Here is an 18,729-nt window from a genome sequence, read left to right as displayed (position 1 = left end):
ACGGTTTCCACAGGCAGTGGGTGAGAAAAACCAAAGCAGAGCTAGAGACAGCCGGGATGTAAAATGTTGGCCAACAAGCATTAGCCTGCAAGGGGTTAACTTCTTCAAAGAGAGCACCTTAGATTGGACAGCTCAAACAGCCAAGAGTCTTGAAGCACAAACATCGCCATCTCCCAAACTCTTGCTTGTAGTGTCTCAAACATTTCCAAAGAGATGGCTGCATACCTCTGCTTTCTTTGGCTGTCTTCGACACACGAGTGGTTAGTAAGCATCGTGGCTACAGAAGCCACCAACTGAATCACACGGGGCAGCCATGAGAGTTTCGCAATAGCCCTGTGCTGTGCACACTACTCTATTTTTTTTTTTTTTAAGAAAAGGCAATCCAAAGGATGCCATGTGGAGCTTAGAACAAGATAAAGTGTTCATATCACCTTTCAGTATTAATACAGCAATGGAGCTAGACCTTCAGGATATACTCAGTTATCCACTTTGGGTAATTTACAGCAAGTAATTGCCATGTTATCCAATTCCAGGTTTTGTGATTTCTTTTTTTTTTCTTTTTTTAATGCTAAGAATGAAAAAAAAATTACAGCTAAAGTTCTGACCCTCAGCAACTTTTAAATGATTGTGTTTGAAGATTATATAAATAATTAGCACTAACCTTTTGGGCCAGGGCCTGAATCAAAGAAAGACATTTCCTTAGATGGACTGGAATGGTTGAATCGTCATGACACTCCAAATGACAGTGAGGAAAGACAGGCCGTGTGAATGCGCATCCGTCATCTAAAATGACATAGACCTCTGTTTCTCCCTTTCCAACTGTCAAGCTATACCAGCTCCCCAAACCTGCTTAACTCTCTTTTCTTTTATCCCCCACACAATTTTATTCCTGACCCCTGTCCTGCCCTGTCGCTTACTATCTTCACTCCCTTGTCTACATTAGTTGCCCCTGAAGAGCCTTTATTGGCTGCCACAATGAAGCCTCAGGCCTCAGACCACTGCCCACCAATGACTGGCTGTTGGCCACATTCAGTTTTCTCCAAAATATTTTTTTTGTGTCAGGGGACTAGTAACACACACACACACACACACACACACACACACACACAATGTCTGAGAGTCATTTCACTTTCAGCACAGATGAGGGTGGCAAAGCTTGCTCAACTCCCTAGTCCCCTAGTAGCATCCTTAGCTTGGCTATTGGAAGACTAGACCCACCATTACCATCCTATGAGATCAAGATCCCAGAGTTCTGCTGTAGCTGCCCTGGTCTGTTAAGAAAATTCTTCCAATTTCACAGGGATCCACCTATAGACAACTATTCAGGCAACTATTGATGGGAGAAGGAGAATTAGCATCTCCCAGGGATAACCCCTCCCCCATTGGTTGTCCGATGCAGAGTGGTCAGTCTTGAAACCATATACACACCAACAAAAAAAAAAAAAAAAAAAAAAAAAAAAAAAAGAAAATGTACTTAGCAGGAGAGGGAGAGAGAGGGAGAGGGGGGAGGAGGGGGAGAGAGAGAGAGAGAACGTGAGTGTGTTTGTGAACAAAATAAAATCAAAGAAAAAGAAGCTATGAGCTTGAGAGTCTGGGTATGAGAGGCTTTAGGGAAGATAGGCTGGCAGGCTTGAGGAAGGAAAGAGAAGGGAAGTAATTCTATTTCAGTTTAAAGCATTTTTTTAAATTGTATGAGAGTAAAAAGATTGTCTAGGTTTCAAAGATAAAATGTTTTATATTTTGCTGGAAAGCTTTTTCCCCCAGAAAATAAAGACTTTTCACGCAGCAACACAAAAGCAAGTCCTCCATCCCTTGAAAAGGAGCTCTGAATGGCAGGTAGGGCCTACAGCAGTCTCAGTGTGGTATTTTTGTTTAGTTAGAGATTAAGTTAAATAAGGCTATAAGGATGTGTCCACAAATCCAGCACACATGTATTTTTAATATTTTCTGTATGAGAAAACACACCTTGACTTTCAAACAATCATCTTGCACATGGCATAACTAAAATGCAGCTGATGGGGACACATGCCACCGGCACTGTGATAAACAACTAACTTAGACTAGCACCACATTAAATTTCTGGAGAGGCACAGGGACCTCATTGCTCTCTACATCACCTTGGCTAGACCTTGCCCAAATAATTCCTCTTATCTGAAACAGAGAGTTTGACTTTACCACACACACCACCCCCTGAAAAGGTAATGTCCTTACTTGAAGTCTGGCTTCCCCCAGAGGATGAACATGGCTAAGGGCAGACATCTTTGCCTGGTTTAATCAGTAACATCCCAGTATCTTCAACAGCATCTTGATTAAAGGGCTGGATAACAGTTGGGGGTTGGGAGTTGGGGGGAGACTGGCCTCCTTTACCCAGCTCCGTTCCTCTCCACTCTACGAGGCAGACTTGAGGCAGTTGTCCTCCATTTTCCTTTTAAGGGGGTATTGGTTACATAGTCCCTAAGTAGCTTTTCATCTCCACTGTGTCACTAATGACGTATATAGGCATAAGAAAAACATGAAAAGAGGAGCGGAGAAATAGCCCATAAGAAAAGTACTGGCCACACAAACATGGGACCTCAGTTCGATCCCTGGAACTCACCTAAAAATCTGGATGCAGCGGCATGTATTTGTAATCCTGGCATTCCTACTTAAGGGAGAAGAGAGGCTGAGACAGGAGGATTGCCACCTATGCATAGTGGCAGAAACAAGAGACCCTGCTTCAAAAACAAAGTGGAAGGATACCAACATTGCATGAGTTATCCTCTGACCTCCACACATATGCTGAGACATGAAGGAAAGAAAATCCAAGAGAATAGGGAATACTGCATTTAATCTCTGCCCCTGCCTCACTGAGAGCTCAGTATGGGCTCAGGGCTGCTGCTTCCAGCAAAGTCTCCCTCTCCTCGCTGTGTCTTCCTTGCGCAGGGAATCACGTGCTGGAACATTGGCAATCTAGTTAGCCGGAGTCAGATGTACATAATGAGGCTGTGAACTCATAATCTGGGTGAACCAAAGGATAGATTGCTTTACCAATATTGTTTTTGAATTTTCCTCAGAAAGAGAATCCTTTGAAAATACAAACATTATTGGAAACCCTAAATAAATTCAGACTAAGGTGTTAGCAAATTATGGGAGCAATTCTTCTGATGAGAAGAAATAGATGTTTCAGGAAAATATACTCTTGAGAGTTGGGGGGTGGGGTGGAAAGTATGTAGAGAGGAGGGAAAGTGATGAGACATGAACTTTATAAACGTCACCATCTTACCTCAGATCAACCCCACTAAGGTGTGTGATTTCCTCTTAAAGAACAGTATAAAGTCACCCTGGAAGATGAAAAAAAGAGGATATCCAGAGAAACAATGATCCAACTGAAACAGAGGAAAGAATGGGCCACACAGGTACGTGCCAACCCTTTTCACACAAAGCAAAACTTCTTATTCTTCCATGTGGTTTATCATTGAGAGGTGTGGTGGTAAATGCCTGTAAACCCAACACTCTGAAGGCTGAGGCAGGAGGATCATGATCTAAATAGCCAGAGTCTGTCTCAGGAAGGGAAGTCAGCAAGTGGCATAGTGACAGAATGTGTGCCTAGCAGGTACTGGGTTTGATCCGTAGCACTATCCACATAAAAACAGCATCATCACCACAGAAGAAAAGTCCTGCAGCCATGTAGTTTACAGTACGGTTCCAGCACTCACGAGCTGTGCAACTGGACCCATTACTTCACTTCCCTGGACTTCTGTGCTCTGATGTACAGAGCAGAGACCATTAGATGTACCTTAATGATAATGTGTAAGGATAAAATGAGAATATTTAAGTAGTATCTTACCTCACAAGGAGCAAGTAACCTACTCTTCAGTTATTATAAAAGTATCATGTGGATATAGTAAAATATTAAAAATAAGTGTGTTAAATGAAATATAATTTGTCTAAAAGTTTTTTTTTTAACATATCTAAGCCTGGGAGAATATACTCTACATTCCTTTGTTTTAAATTTTTGGGCTACAGAGACAGGTACTTGCATTTAATTCCAGCACTTGGGAAGCAGAAGCAGACGAATCTCTGAGTTAAAGGACAGCCTGGTCTACATATCACGTTCCAAGAGGATTAGGACTACGAAGAGACCATGCCTCAAAAAGGGGGGAGAAAGGGGATGGGCAGCTAACAAATTATGTTTCAAGGTGAAATTCCCAGTCATGTCTGTTTTCTAATTACTTTATTTTACAGTAAACAAACACACACAGTGCTTCTAATAAAGGGAATTCCTGTATACAGCACACCCTTTCTTCAGAGCCCTATGCTTCTAATATTTTTTTAAAAATTCCATCAGCGGTTCAGATATACAAAGATGCAGGGCCATAAGAACTGATCCCAGGTGCTTCTGCAGAGGTCATGGAAACAGATCCCTGGTGTGTCTGTGGGGGTCATGGGAGCTGATCCCTGGTCTGTCTGCAGAGGTCATGGGAATTGATCCCTGGTGTGCCTGCAGGAGTCATGGAAATCAATCTCTGGTGTATCTGTCCATGCTGTTGGGTCACCTTGTGACGAGTCTGACTAAATGGTGAATTCCACCATGAAGTGATCTGACTACAGTTTAAATGACAGGAAATGCCTATGCGGATATCACATGACAAAATGAAACGAAGCAAACTTACAATGCCAAGTGTTCATCTCAAGGACTTTAAATCTCTGGGCAATCCTGAAAGCTGTAGAGACTTGCTAATAGGATGATGGCCTACAGAACAGTGACCCGCACGGAGCAAATGGAGGGGTCCAGATTCAGTGTGGAGCTCTTTGAAGTCATTTCATATCTGAATCACTATGTAAATCCCACCCCACCCCATGAGTGCTTCAGTGAGTTTTCAGCCTATTAGCTGCCTTTTGTAGCTTCCTGTATTCTGCGCTGGCCACCTTAACTACTGGTGCAGATCAGTGTCACCCTGGAGGTGCCTGGGTCCCACCCACAGAGATGTTAATGTAATTGCTCCAGGATATTTTCCTGGCTTATGGATTTTACAGTTTTCACTAAGTTCTGGTATATAACTAAAGTTAAAACCATTGCCCCACTGTTAGTGAATTAAGTAACAAACCAAATAATCTCAGCTAGGACCGCCTATAGATTTAGTTCAGATGATATTTGGGGGAGGGGAAGCAGACGTGTCCAGAGAGCTAGCTCAGCTGTTAAAAGCACTTGTTGCTCTTACAGAGGACCTGGGTTTGATTTCCAGCTCCCACGTAGTAACTCACAACCATCCATTACTCTAATTCCAAGGGATCCTGTCCCCTCTTCCAACCTCCTTGGGCTCCAGGCACACACATGGTGTACATACACATAGGCTGACAAAACATCAATACACATTGAATTAAATTAAATTAAATTAAAAGGTAATGATATATTATGGCAATGAAAATGCAAGATTTTACTTATAGCTGAAATATAAACATTCCTAGGAAATGCATGTCTCATCTTAATTTACTAAGCATGATCTAAAGTTTTTTCATTGAAAATTCTCTACTTTAAAAAACTTAAGTCAGTTTAAGCCTTAAATCTTAAATCAAGATGAACTTAAGTCAATTTAAGCCTTAAATCTTAAATCAAGATGAACTTAAATCAAGATGAACTTTAACATGCTATTAAATTATTTCTGTCCAATGGAGAATATTTTTCTTTTTTTATGTGCATACAAATTCTTACATGTGTGTACACCAGATGGAAGCCAGAGACCAAAGCTCAGGCATCGCTCCTCAGGAGCTGTCTACCAAGCTCCCACTGTCGTAGCGCTCACAGATTTGGTTGGGCTGTGTGCAGTGAACCCTGGGATCCCTCACTTGTCCCCGTCTCCCCAGTACTGGGGTGACAGCACACCACCATGTCTAACTTTTTTTTAAAAAGTCATGTGTGTATGAGTGCACATCTGCCATGGCACACATATAGAGGTCAGAAGACAACTTTTGGGATTTGGGTGTCTCCCACTGTTGGTTCTGGGGATGGAACCCAGGTTGTAAAACGCCATAGGCTGTGTGCTTTTTACCCACCAAGCAAGCTTGCACAGATGTCAGGCTTTTTTACATGAATGCTAGGATTCGAACTCAGAACCTCGTGCTTGTACTGCAAAGAGTACAACGGGCTATTTCCCCAGCCCCTGTTTCTTGTGTTTGGTTTTGCTGTGTTCTTTTAGATTCTCCCCTTTATTAAGTTTAACCACACGTTGGACTGGAGAGTTGGCTCAATGGTTGGGTGTACTCGTTGCTCTTCCAGAGGACTCAAGTTCAAATCCAGAACCCACATGATAGCTCAAAGCCATCTGACTTCAGTCCCAGGAATCTTGATGCCCTCTTCTGACTTCTGTGGGCAACAAGCAGGCATGTGGTGCACATGCATATGTGAAAGGAAAAATACTCATACACATGAAATCATAAAATAAATAAATTAAAATTTTTAACTAATTTATTTTAAAAAGAGGTTTTTGTCTTCTAGTAACTGATTAGACACGTGATAGTCATATAACACCACCTCACTAAGAAACACAGTGCCATCCGCTATCTAAGTATTGTGGGTGAGATTGTAAGTATCAGATGTTGATATGGTGGTTCAAAGTAGAATTAAAGTGAAGGTGACGATAGAGCCTATCGGACCAGCGCTGATATCATGTGTTCCCTTATGACAACTGTTTTTCATACAATACTTTCCTTTCAGCACGCTGTAAGGTTCATTGACAAGAACAACTATCGAGAGATCTGGGAAAATGACTGGCTAAAAAAAGAAGTAAGTGGAATGTATCGAAATAATTATTTTTTCTTTTTTTTTGAAACTGGCCACCCAGCAGGAGGCAGGCTCATTATAATTATAATGACCTATAATTATAAAGATGAAGTCATAGGGCAAGCCTGGAATTTTAACTGACATAAAGAATTGTCAAAGAAAGACCTAATCCTATTATATTGTTACTCAACAAATGCCATAAATAATCTCAATAATCGCCAGAAATAATCTAGGGGCTTAATCAACACTGTACACTCAAATGTGCCAAGTTTCTTTGTGTCCTCAAACCAAGCTAGTGTGCCTCATGAGCCTGCCTCCTGCTGGGTGGCCGGCAAGGCTAAAGGATCACTTCAGCTCCTGATGTAAATTACCCTCAGGGTGACACAGCATCCTTTGGAAATGTGCTCAGCCTTCTGGACTTCCTTCCCCCTGACCTGCACACGGCAGAACCTTGTGTAAGCAGTGGTCAAAGCAGAGGTTCCCTTAGGATCCTGGCTCCCTTTGCACTGCAGCTCTGGAGCAAGCTCTCTGGTCTTCTCCCCACACTGGTAACCCCTGATCCAGTCTGCATAATATGGAGTTTTGGACCAGGACAAACAAACAGCATGGCTATTTGCCCGTGACCAAGACGGCCCTGAAGCATCTTTGTCTCTCTCTACCCTGATCCCCTCACATCTGTACAAGAAATCCAGGGAACTCCTGAGCCGGGACCTCTTCCCTGGGCCAGGGTCACATGGGGTTTGCTGGGTATGGTCATGGAAGGACTTCTAGAGAAGGCCCTCTTCTCCTCTGTGCTATCATTGTCTTGGTTGGAATAACTACTCTGTCCTGACCTCTAGTCCTTCCTTACTCTTGCTTCCAGGAAAACTCTAACTCTTCCTTTAGGGGCAGACTTTCATGACCTATGAATCATTTCATAATGCTCTCAGGGTATCCCGAGAACTCCTTTCCCAGTATTTTCTTGCATTGCTAGAAATGTTAAATACGTTGAAACTCTGTTCATGATCTGTGTCCTTAATACACAAAGTGGGCTATATATTTTTAACTGTTTGTCTACAGTGCCTGAAAAACAATCTTTGTTTATGAAAAAGAGCTATTAAATGAATGAATGTTGAGGAATGTCTATGAGTATAGATATACTTACTCGTTGAGGGGACGAATCATACACACACACATATACAAGCATTTCATTTTAATTTCAAGCATTTATATTAAACTGAATTATAATGTGTCTCAAGATGGCAAACTGCATCTTGTTCTAAGGGAGAAATAAAATTATACAAATACAGTAAAGAGACTGTCTGCAAAGATAACAGGTATAGTGGAACTAGTAGGTGAGGTTTCAACAATTAGCTCACACACACACACACACACACACACACACACACACGCACACACGCACACACACACACACACACAAGACAGACAGGTGTGAGATCCAGCTGCAAGCTGTTGGGTGAAACTGGCGATACCATTTGTCCAGATGTTCCATGGATAGTGCACACTGTTTGGGAAGCCTTGGGGACCCTTTGCTCAGGGTCTGTGTATGCTGTAGAGCATAGGGATGCAAGAGGAGCAGAAAACAAGTATTGCCACCGTCTCCATCAATAAGAAGCATCCCTGGGATTTCCCTTACACAGAACAAAGCAGTTATCCTCCACCTAGGAGCTTGCAGGCTCTCTCCCAAGAACGCTGAAATCATCTGATGATACACAGTTGCTAGCATAGATGTGAGACAATTATATGCAAAAAAAGGTATATATTTCTAATTATGGCATTCATGAGATCACAATGTAAGCCCTTGCTTTCTCAACTCAAAATACTCCTCCTGCCCTGCCGTGCCTATTTACAGACTTCAGCTTACTCTTTCAGCCACAGGAGAAACTTGGAGTGGAAACAGTCCTACGTATGCAGTGGTGGAGACAATACCACCATCCCACTGACCCTTGCTAACAGGACCAGATATGGGTTACTAAGAACGACCGGACAAATCTGAAGAGAAAGCCAGGCAAGCTGGAGAATAGAAGTGCACACCGCTCCTACTAATCAAAGCCACTGCTGAAAGACGCCGGTGGGAAATTCAGAAATTTGAAAAGGAGCTTTTATTAATACCAAAAAATTGTGAGAGCCAGTTTATTTAGAAAACAGGATCCCTCAAGGCCAAAATAATCAAATATAAAATAGAATGCAGAATGCACTCTCTCGGAGCAGGACAAGACACATCACTAATGTAGGAGGCACAGCACCCAAGCAATATTAACTCTAAAAAGATAACGCAGAAACAAACATCAGCAGGACACTAGGGGGGAAAAAAAATCCCTGTTCTTTTAAAATGGCAAACAAAGGAAGGCGGAACGGATGAGCAGGAAGCCGGCACTGGCGTCAGTAAGGACATTCAGTGGAGAATGTTTTTGAACTTGGAATTCTATACTCCACTCAACTAGACTAAAGGGCAAAAACAAAGCAAAAGCAAAAGCAAAAAAAAAAAAAAAACAACAACAACAACAAAAAAAACCTATTCCCAGAATTTCAAGGGCTGGGACATTTACTTCTCAATCATCCTCGGGAATTTACCTAACATCATACGTAACAACACAAGCTAGTATACAGAGAAAAAAAGAAGGAAACAGGAAACGCTGGCCTCCCCTAAACTCCAGGGAAGAAATGCCTGAGGATAATTGCATTGCAGGCCCAAAAGGCATCCAGATTAGGGATGATGTCATTTCCAGGCTCCAAACCCACGCACCCATCAGCCAGCTGCAACTCCATGGAAGCTCACCACAGGCATCTCCAACTCCTGAATTGACAACAGCTGCCTCTTTCCCTGAAACTGCTTCTGGTCCCATGTTCTGCCTGTCCCACTTAAGGACCCCACCACAGTTATGTAGTCACCCAAGAAGGGATTTTAGGAGTCCTGAAGAAATGTCTTTTTCAGTCTCCAAATCCAGAAAGGCTCTAAGTCCTGTCTTTAAGCACTGCTTGCTGGTCTGCCTCTGCCCTACTCCAGGCCCACATTAGCCACATCCCTTCTGTAAGTGATGCCTTCCTGGCTTTCCTGCCCTTAAGCCAGACTCTTCCTTCCCCTTTCCCCTCTACAGAGGTCTTCTAGCGATGTAGGCTGGACACACATTGTGTACCACATTGACAGGTTTGGAATTATGATGGGTAATAGCGTCAACTTGACAAAATCTGGAATGTTCTGGAAGACATAACCCTGGGGATATATAAGGTGGGAAGACACATCCAGAATGTGGGCACTATTTCATGGCCTAGGGTCCTAGTCTGAATAAAACAAGAGTAAGCAAGCCGAGCACACCAGCGTCCATTGCCCAGCCTTCCTGACTACAATGCAGTGTGACCCACTGCTCCATGGGCCTGCTGCCATGCCAACCTAACCATGACAACCCCAAGCCACTTGGATCTTCAAACAATGAGCCATACATATCCTAAAGGCACCCAAGTCAACATGTCCACTGTGGAATATTAAATTCCTCATCCATCCAGAAACACTAATAAGAACCAACAAGAACGCCACTTTAAAGCTTGTCCCATTCTCTTCCCTGTCCCCCATCTGTCGGAGTAGAGTAAGGGTCTAGAAAACTAGGAGACAATTTCTATACTGTTTCAGCAATATTGTCAAGTAGCTTTACTGTGTATGAGATGGGTGTTAAGGGAGCAAACTGGGCCTTGTGCACACTAGGCAAGGGTTCGGCCCCCTGGCCCCAGCCCTGGCCTTTTCCCTTTTCCTTTAGATTTTACCTGATTTTTTGCTGTGTTGGTTACTGAGCCCAGAGCCTTGTGCATAGTCGGCAAGAACTGCAGCCCCAGCCCCTGTTGTTTGAAGACAAGGTTTCCCATTGGCCAGGCTACCTTTGAACTTGCTCTGGGTTCTGCATTCACCTAAACCCTGCCTCAGCCTCTTGAGTAGCTAGGATTGCAGGACTGTGCCACCAGTGCCAGCCTGACAATTGTCAAATTAACTTTGTAAAGTCATGTTAATAAGGGCTCGTACCATTACTCCTGAATAATTAGAATGAATTTCCTATTTACACAAGACTTTGAGATGGAGGTCAGGGATCAGAAGTTAAGGGTCATCTTTGGCTATACAGCGAGTTCAAGGCTAGCCCTGTCTACACAAGACGTTATCTAAAAAATAAAAATATAAATAAATAAATAAAGCTAAAACAAGGAATCAATAATTTAAAACTCAAGGTGGGTTAATAATATAATGTTAGGGGAATTTATTATTATTTTACTAAATATAATAGTATAATCCTATATAACTATTTAACTCTGGATTTATAAGATGTCACAGATCTTAGATTTAAGGAAAATGACTTAAAAAGATGTATATTTGACAATAAGAAAGGTTGCCCTGATGAAGCTTCAAATGTTTGGTTTCATTTAGTTGTTTTGTTTTGTTTTGTTTTGTTTTTTTTAATTCTTATAATTCACTGGAAAAAAAAGGGGGAAGTGTCAAGTTTAACTCACAGAACTTGGAGGAAAAGGGCAAAGCATTTTAAAGAAATTCAATAGGTTTAATATTTCTATTACAATAAATATTCATTTTGGCATGGTTAAATTTCCTCAAAAAATGAATGAAAACCACTTCTTATTGTAAGTTCTATCACTACATCCAAGGGTTGCCCAGAAACACACCTAAGGTGATTCATTTCCTTGAGGAAGGTATCTCATGGCTTGAAAAGCGTTGCTAAGCGGTCACCTCGGGGAACCACCCACTCATCTTCTCTCCGCAAAAAAACCCAGAGCATTGATGTGTGTGAAGATTCAGAGCAGCTTGGTGCATTGCTTTTGCTGTGTGTTTTCATTTGGCATGCTCATTAGGAAAAGGAAGACAATTGAATTTTTCAAATGACGTTCACTCTCTCAGAGAAACAGGACAAGGGGAGACTCCTACTCTCAGAAAGGGCTTCTAATCTCTTAGGGCTCAAGGGGACTTGCGTCCACTTTAGTCAGGCCCCTAGGTCCCTGGGTGACGGAGTGTGACTTGTCTGTCCTCATCTCCAGCAGAACTTCGTAGGTATTTAGAGAAGCCTGGTTCCCCACCTTTTCTTCCCTTCATGCTCCTTACTCCAGAACGCTAAGACGATTATGAGAAGCTACGGGCTTTGTTTCCCTAGTACTTCAAAAGCCAAGAGGATTCAGCAATTAATGCAAACATTGCTGTGCACTCTGAAGAGGGAAGTGATGTCATAAGATAGCCTAAGCCCTGCGCAGGTGTCATGGTGCCAACTTTGGAAAAAGCTGGAGAACGACGTGCTACCTCCCACGCATGCCCAGCCCACAGCCTTGCGTCTTTCACTTTCCTCTCTGCACAGCCTCTCTGGTGTGTTTCTCATCCTTTGAAAACAAACTTTTCTTTAAGGCATCTAAGGCATCCAAACTTGTAATCAAGTTAATTATCTCTGAGCCTAAACACCAACCACGGGCTTATTATAGACTTAGAAGGGTTGAGACAGGTGAGTAACATTTGTTTTGTCTTCCTTTCCAGCTCGAAGCTGCCTGCAGGCTGAGCAATGACACCACAAGGCTCTCTAATTAGCTCTGGCTTTGTTGACTGAGTTGACTGGGTCTTTGGGGGGAAAGGTTGAATCTTGTTCACCTTTGTGTCCTATATTGTGCTGTTCCTGAGGAAGCGCTATTCAGATTTCTCCTCAGTGATGCTGGTCTCTTCTTCATCACTGTTAATTTCTTAGCTCCAGCTGGCTAGCATCAATTGTCCCAGTTAAAGTAAAAGGTTTACTTTCACGGTTCCGGACTCTTGTTAGCCATAGCTGATTCTTCAGCCCCAGCTAACCAGAACACAGATTCTTTTTTTTTTTTAATTAGAATTTTATTTTTCTTTTATGTACATTGGTGTTTTGCCTGCATGTATATCTGTGTGAGGGTGTCAGATCCTCTGGAACTAGAGGCACAGACAGCTGTGAGCTGTCATGTAGGTGCTTGAAATTGAATCTGGATCCTCTGGAAGAGCAGCCAGACATCTCTCCCCACCCCCAACCCTCACCCAGAGCACAGATTTTTAACTCAAAATATGCAACAGCTGTGATAGAGTATTTTCAGGGCTTCCAACCTTCCCTCTGGAACTTCGCAAGTCAGGCCTCCATCTTCTGCGTTGCTCTCAATATCCTTTTTTCTTCTTTTAAGACTTTACTTTATTTACACGAGTTCACTGTAGCTGTCTTCAGGCACCCCAGAAGAGGGCATTGGATCCCATTATAGATGGTTGTGAGCCACCATGTGGTTGCTAGGAATTGAACTCAGGACCTCTGGAAGAGCAGTCAGTGCTCTTAACCACTGAGCCATCTCTCCAACCCCGCTCTCACCATTCTTATCTTCCAAGTTCCCTTCGAACGGATCACCAAGCTACAAATACTCAATGGCTTTTTAATTCAATGTTCCAAAGTCCTTCCACAATCTTCCACAAAACAGCATGTCTGTCAGAGCAATACCCAATGATCCTGGAACCAATTCTGCCCTAGTTTAAAGAATATAATTCTAATATAGGTGCTAGTAGAAAGGGCTTTTAGTCATTTTTTTAAAGTACCACCATACATACCAGTTATTGCAGTATGTTCTCATTATCTTATTTATTGTTGCCTTTAGAGCAATCCCCATTCACTGGCCAATGTGCCATACTGCTAAAGTGAATTTTGTTTTCCTATGTCTGCCTCTGCTTATTTCTAAGTTCAGCCATGCCTCAGGAGTCTTGCAAAGGACAGCGACCACTCTGTAATAATTGCCTGCCACGCCTGTCAGTGACCCAGAAAACAGTCCCATCATTCCTTCTTAGCCACAGAAGGACCAGGCAAACCCCATAATAAACAGTAAATGATAGCCCTTCCCTCAGGCAAACGTCCTTTCAGGAGTTGAGTTTGCTAAAGAAGGAAGGAGTCACTGAATGAAGCCAGCAAGTACTGACACCCATCCCCCTCTTCCACCAACAGATCACAATTCACAAGAAGGAAGTTGAAGAACTGGAAGCTTCTATCCATCTACTAGAAGAGGAAAATTTGCTGCTTATTGACCAGTTAATTAACTGCAGACTTGTGGATCTCAAAATACCCAAGTGAGACGCTCCCTGGTGCCATAGCAGTTAGCATTTGGTGCGACCAGAATGCCCTGGTCAAAGTTGTTAAATTTCTAGAAAGTGTTTTGTAGACATTATATCTGTAAAAAGTTGGTGGGATTTGTTTGTTTGTTTGTTTGTTTTGTTTTAGAAAGGTCATTTATCCAGACGGCACTTGTCATCCTCGTACTTAGGAAGCTAACACAAAGGGATTCCTATAAATACAAGGCCAACATGGGATACATAGTTCTTGGCCAGTATGGGCTACAGAGTAATGCTCTGAAAAAGAAATACATAGTTCTTCAGTGCTTTCACTAGATGGAAGTAGTCAAAAATCAAGGAACTCTGGGGAGATGGCCCAATTGAAAAGCACTGGCTGCTTTTCCAGAGGACCTGGATTCAGGGCCACACACACACACACACACACACACTGTGGCTCACAACCATATGTACCTCAGGGCCCAACACACACACACACACACACACACACACACACACACACTGTGGCTCACAACCATATGTACCTCAGGGCCCAACACACACACACACACACACACACACACACACACACACACTGTGGCTCACAACCATATGTACCTCAGAGCCCAACACACACACACACACACACACACACACACACACACACACTGTGGCTCACAACCATATGTACCTCTAGTGCCAGGGAGGCTGATGCCCTCTTCTGGCCTCTGTAGGTACTGCACACATGTATGCAGGTAACTTACAAGTAAAAATAAATAATTCAAAAACATTAACAAACAGTAGTAGCATGCACAGCAGCTACAAATATGTAGAAACACTGTGTGCATGTGCTTTAAATAGCTTATATGTATTTTTTTCTCTTCCTCTCCCTCTTTCCCACAATCCTCCTCTTCACATTGAACCCAGGACCTTATACATGCCAGGCAAGACCTCTAACACTGAGCTACACCCCGACGGTATTTCTTACGAATCTTCTTACTGAGAATCCACAGTGATCTAATTTGGTATCATTCCTACTGTCTTTCTGGAACATTCCCTCCCCTCGTACTCTTCCTGGGAAACTCCTGGTTCTACAAGACTCTATTCCGAGTTTATCTCCTCAGGAAAACCTTCCTTGTCCCCAGACTATCTCAAGGGGTGGTTTTTCCTGACTCCCAGAATTTGCACCCTATTCATTACACATCTCGCTAAGAACTGTCACTTTGGAATTCTGTAGTAGTTTATCATTTCAACAAGCCTGAAAAAGCGGGTCTCAGTTTCCCATTCTGTCTCCATACTCAGGGGAGGAATAGGCACTGGTTAACACATGACGCAATATTTATTAACTGACAAACTGCTATTTGTACTTTTAGGAAACTGTACATTACTCAAGCAGCTGGGCTACAAGTGACACCCGAAGACGAATCTTTAAATTTGGCAGAAGCAGACACAGGTACAATTTCCTTGTGGTGAGGTTACCCTTGCCTTAAAGCACCACAGCCTGAGCACCTGCTATGGGTAGGCATCCCTCATGCAGTGCTTGGCTCCTCTCCATCCTCCTCCCGCAGCACCTGTCCTCCTCTTGTCTCCTGTCTGTTGGCTCTTCCCTTCTCTTTTTCATCCCTTTCCTTTCTCTTCCCCTCCCTTCATTTTCTGCCACACTTTTCTCCTTTTTAAGGTACCGCCAAATAGTGCAGGCTGACCTCAAATACATCATCTGCCTGCTTCCAACTCCCAAATGCTGGCATTACTGACACGCACTGCTGGACCTGAGTTTTAATCCCCTTTTCTATCAAGCTTGTCGTGTTTTATAATGAATTAGGTAGATGCTTGTAGAGAGGAATGGGGTATTGCCTACACTGTCATAGTGTCATATTTTTAACAAACAAAATGTCAGCTCAGTCAGTCAACAGGGTCTCAAGTGAGGGAGTGAGGATCGGAAAAGAAGAAAAACTATTGGACAAAATTATAACACGACTCCAGCCCGTACTGAGGCTGAAGCCGTTTTCTTTCTCTCTGGCCTGCTTTTATATCATTCTAGGTATATCCAAAAACTATGGTCAGTTCTCAAATCAAAGACAAAGTGATCAAGCGAACAAGAAGATCACACAAGAAAACAACCAAAGTAGTGAGCACAGGGATCAGGCAGGCGAGCACGTAAGATAGGGAGCTAAGCCCCGCGGTCACTGTTTCTAATATTCCTATCTGAGCCTACTTCCTTGTCCAAGCCCAGGGACAAATGCCAAATTCCTAGAAGCAGCACCAAAAGCTCTCCACAGTACCCCTTAATTCCCAAAAGCTCTCCACAGTACCCCTTAATTCCCAAAAGCTCTCCACAGTACCCCTTAATTCCCAAAAGCTCTCCACAGTACCCCTTAATTCCCAAGTGTTTATGGTTAATGTTAACTAGAAGAAGGACATAGAATTGTTTCCTAAAATGGAGCCACCTCTTACTTTTATTTTATTTACTTATTTATCTATTTATTTATTTGGTTTTTCAAAACAGGGTTTCTCTGTGTAGCCCTGGCTATCCTGGAACTCACTCTGTAGATCAGACTCAGAAATCCACCTGCCTCTGCCTCTTTGATTATTATTTTATTTATTGTTATTTTATTCCATACTTCCCCCCCTTTAAACACTTTGGGTTTTGTGGTAGCAGCACTAGGGCCTGAGACTAGGGATGCTTCGGAATCGTGGTATTGATTAAAGGAAGCCATCCCTTTAGCCCTAAATTTTACATTCCTCAGTTCAAAGTTCTTTCAAATAAAAGACATGACCAGCTGGGCAGTGGTGTCGCACACCTTTAATCCCAGCACTCGGGAGGCAGAGGCAGGTGGATTTCTGAGTTGGAGGCCAGCCTGGTCTACAGAGTGAGTTCCAGGACAGCCAGGGCTACACAGAGAAACCCTGTCTCAAAGAACAAAACAAAACAAAACAAAACAAAACAAAACATGACCAATGACAGCATTGTATTTTGTCATCTGCTCAAAATGTTATCTATTTATTTCTATGCCTTAATCCCAGAGGAGAATTTGCAGCTGCCCTCCAAAGAGGGGAGTGAAGACATGTTGGACCTATTACTGGGGAGCAACCATGGCACTAGCAGCCCAGAGATTCAGCCCAAGAAGACAGTGAGTAAAGACGGCTCCAACCCAGAGATGGAGAGCTCCATCACCCAGCACTTACTGCATGAAGATGAACAGGATTTCAAGGTGAGCATCAGGAGACCACAGTTCCGACTAGAGTATCAGTGTCTTCAGTGCTGGCGGGGGTGGAGTGGGGTGGGGGTCGAACTGCAAATCCTGAAACTTTGATTTGCAATTCTTCCCAAAAGCAGCTTCCTATTAGCGTCTCCTGGGGTAGTGTTCACTCTCACTAGCTACAAAGTTCATTTATAGACCTTTGTTACTAAGGTGCTGCTTACTTGTCTTATGGTACATAGTAAACTATCCGGAGACATGGTGGTCTAAAACAATACTTTGTATTTACTTTTAGGCTTCCATTACTGGGATTTGGGGAATGGCTCCCCTGGGTTCTCACCTGGGCAGTCACAGCCCAGTGCTCACTAGGGCCACCCTCATCTGAAGCTGGGATTGGGGCAGAAGGCCCACCTCAAAAGGGTGGGCATGATACTCCTACGTCATGCAAGTTGATGATGGCTACCCCAAGGCCTTGGTTTCTCTTCACATGAGTCTCTCCAGAGGGTGCCTTGAGCGTCTCTCTGTTAAAGGACAGTGTCTGACTTCTCAGGGCGAGCAATCCCAGTGACAAAGGAGAACAGCTCTGTTGCTTGGAGGCCACATGCTGTCACTTTCATCATATATTCTACTGGTTGATCTAATCGAGCATGAACAGTGTAGCTCCTGCATCTTGATGGAAGAGTGTGTGAAGGTGAAAAGACTCGGGAACCCCAGTGGAGTTGGATATACATCAGGCCATCAGTGTAAAACGCCCTCCGCCACGGGATGCCCAGAGTAGCCACTCTACCATTTAGAAGACTCTCTTTTGTACATATCTACCCTTTCCTCTTCTCATACTGACCAGACCTTAAAGGTTCTAAAACTTAAAGTCTGGTAGGAGAGTAAAGGCTGTTTAAAAAAAAAAGAAAAGAAAAAGAAAAGGAAAAAATGGAATAAGTCACATTAACTAATAATTCACTCCAGCTACCATCAAATAATTATTTCTTTACTTAAGATAGACTCACCCTCCGTAGCCCAGGCTAGCCTCAAGGTTTAGAGATTCCTTCCAGGATAGCCTCAGACTCATGGCCATCCACGTGCTTCTGTATCCTGAGTGCTAGGAATTTGCAGAATTTCTTTTTTAAAGCTTCACTGAATTTCCAATTCTTGTAGGATTGAGGGTTCATCAAATACAATCAAAGGACAACTCCAATTGTAACCCATCTTGGTTTTCTTGTAGACTGAACCCAAGGCCTCTCACATACTAGTCAAGCACTCCACCACTGAGCTGTATCGCTTCAAGTGACCATAAAACCTGGGGTAACAATACAGCTCCTAGGAAGCTTGCTAAGTGTGTGGAAGGCTCTTGGTTTGGTTCCCAGCATTGGGAAAAAAAGAAAAAAGAAAAAGGATGGATGTTCTAGTGTTTTGCCATTTAAATGCCCAAACACCACCACTTGCCTGGAATCCTGAGTCCTGGCCCATCATGCTGACATCTGGCCAATCTGTAGACAGCAGAGCTCAAGTCGTATGCCCCCGGGGTTAATGCAAGGTGTTCTGTGAGCATTGATGGAGGAGCTGTGGTGGCCATAGCGTAGAGCATGTACGCTTCCATTCAACTTTGTGTTCCTTTGAAAACTACACCCAATGGCAAGTAGTTTGAAAGACAAGGCATTGCCTCCTCTTCTCACTCTTTTAAGTTCCCATAAATCCTGGGCACC

The 18,729-nt window shown here is 43.1% G+C and overlaps 1 protein-coding gene across 4 annotated transcripts in view; it reads left to right on the top strand.

Moving 5' to 3' along the window:
* Ccdc83 (coiled-coil domain containing 83) overlaps window positions 1-18,729 on the top strand; it is a 41,933-nt gene that overhangs the window by 21,792 nt on the left and 1,412 nt on the right. For 2 of the 4 annotated variants that reach the window (XM_006508277.4, NM_183293.1), the window contains exons 6-10: window positions 3,304-3,395; window positions 6,695-6,763; window positions 13,729-13,850; window positions 15,203-15,282; window positions 16,854-17,041. In XM_006508277.4, the coding sequence (XP_006508340.1) occupies window positions 3,304-3,395; window positions 6,695-6,763; window positions 13,729-13,850; window positions 15,203-15,282; window positions 16,854-17,041 (551 nt within the window). Of the gene's footprint in view, window positions 1-3,303; window positions 3,396-6,694; window positions 6,764-7,137; window positions 7,881-13,728; window positions 13,851-15,202; window positions 15,283-16,853; window positions 17,042-18,729 lie in introns of those variants that run through there. The other 2 variants (NR_111924.1, NM_029256.3) reach the window with 2 other exon arrangements.

This window comes from Mus musculus, chromosome 7 (assembly GCF_000001635.26).
Source record: "Mus musculus strain C57BL/6J chromosome 7, GRCm38.p6 C57BL/6J".
NCBI classification, from domain to species: domain Eukaryota; kingdom Metazoa; phylum Chordata; class Mammalia; order Rodentia; family Muridae; genus Mus; species Mus musculus.
This window is presented reverse-complemented; position numbering and strand designations above follow the sequence as displayed.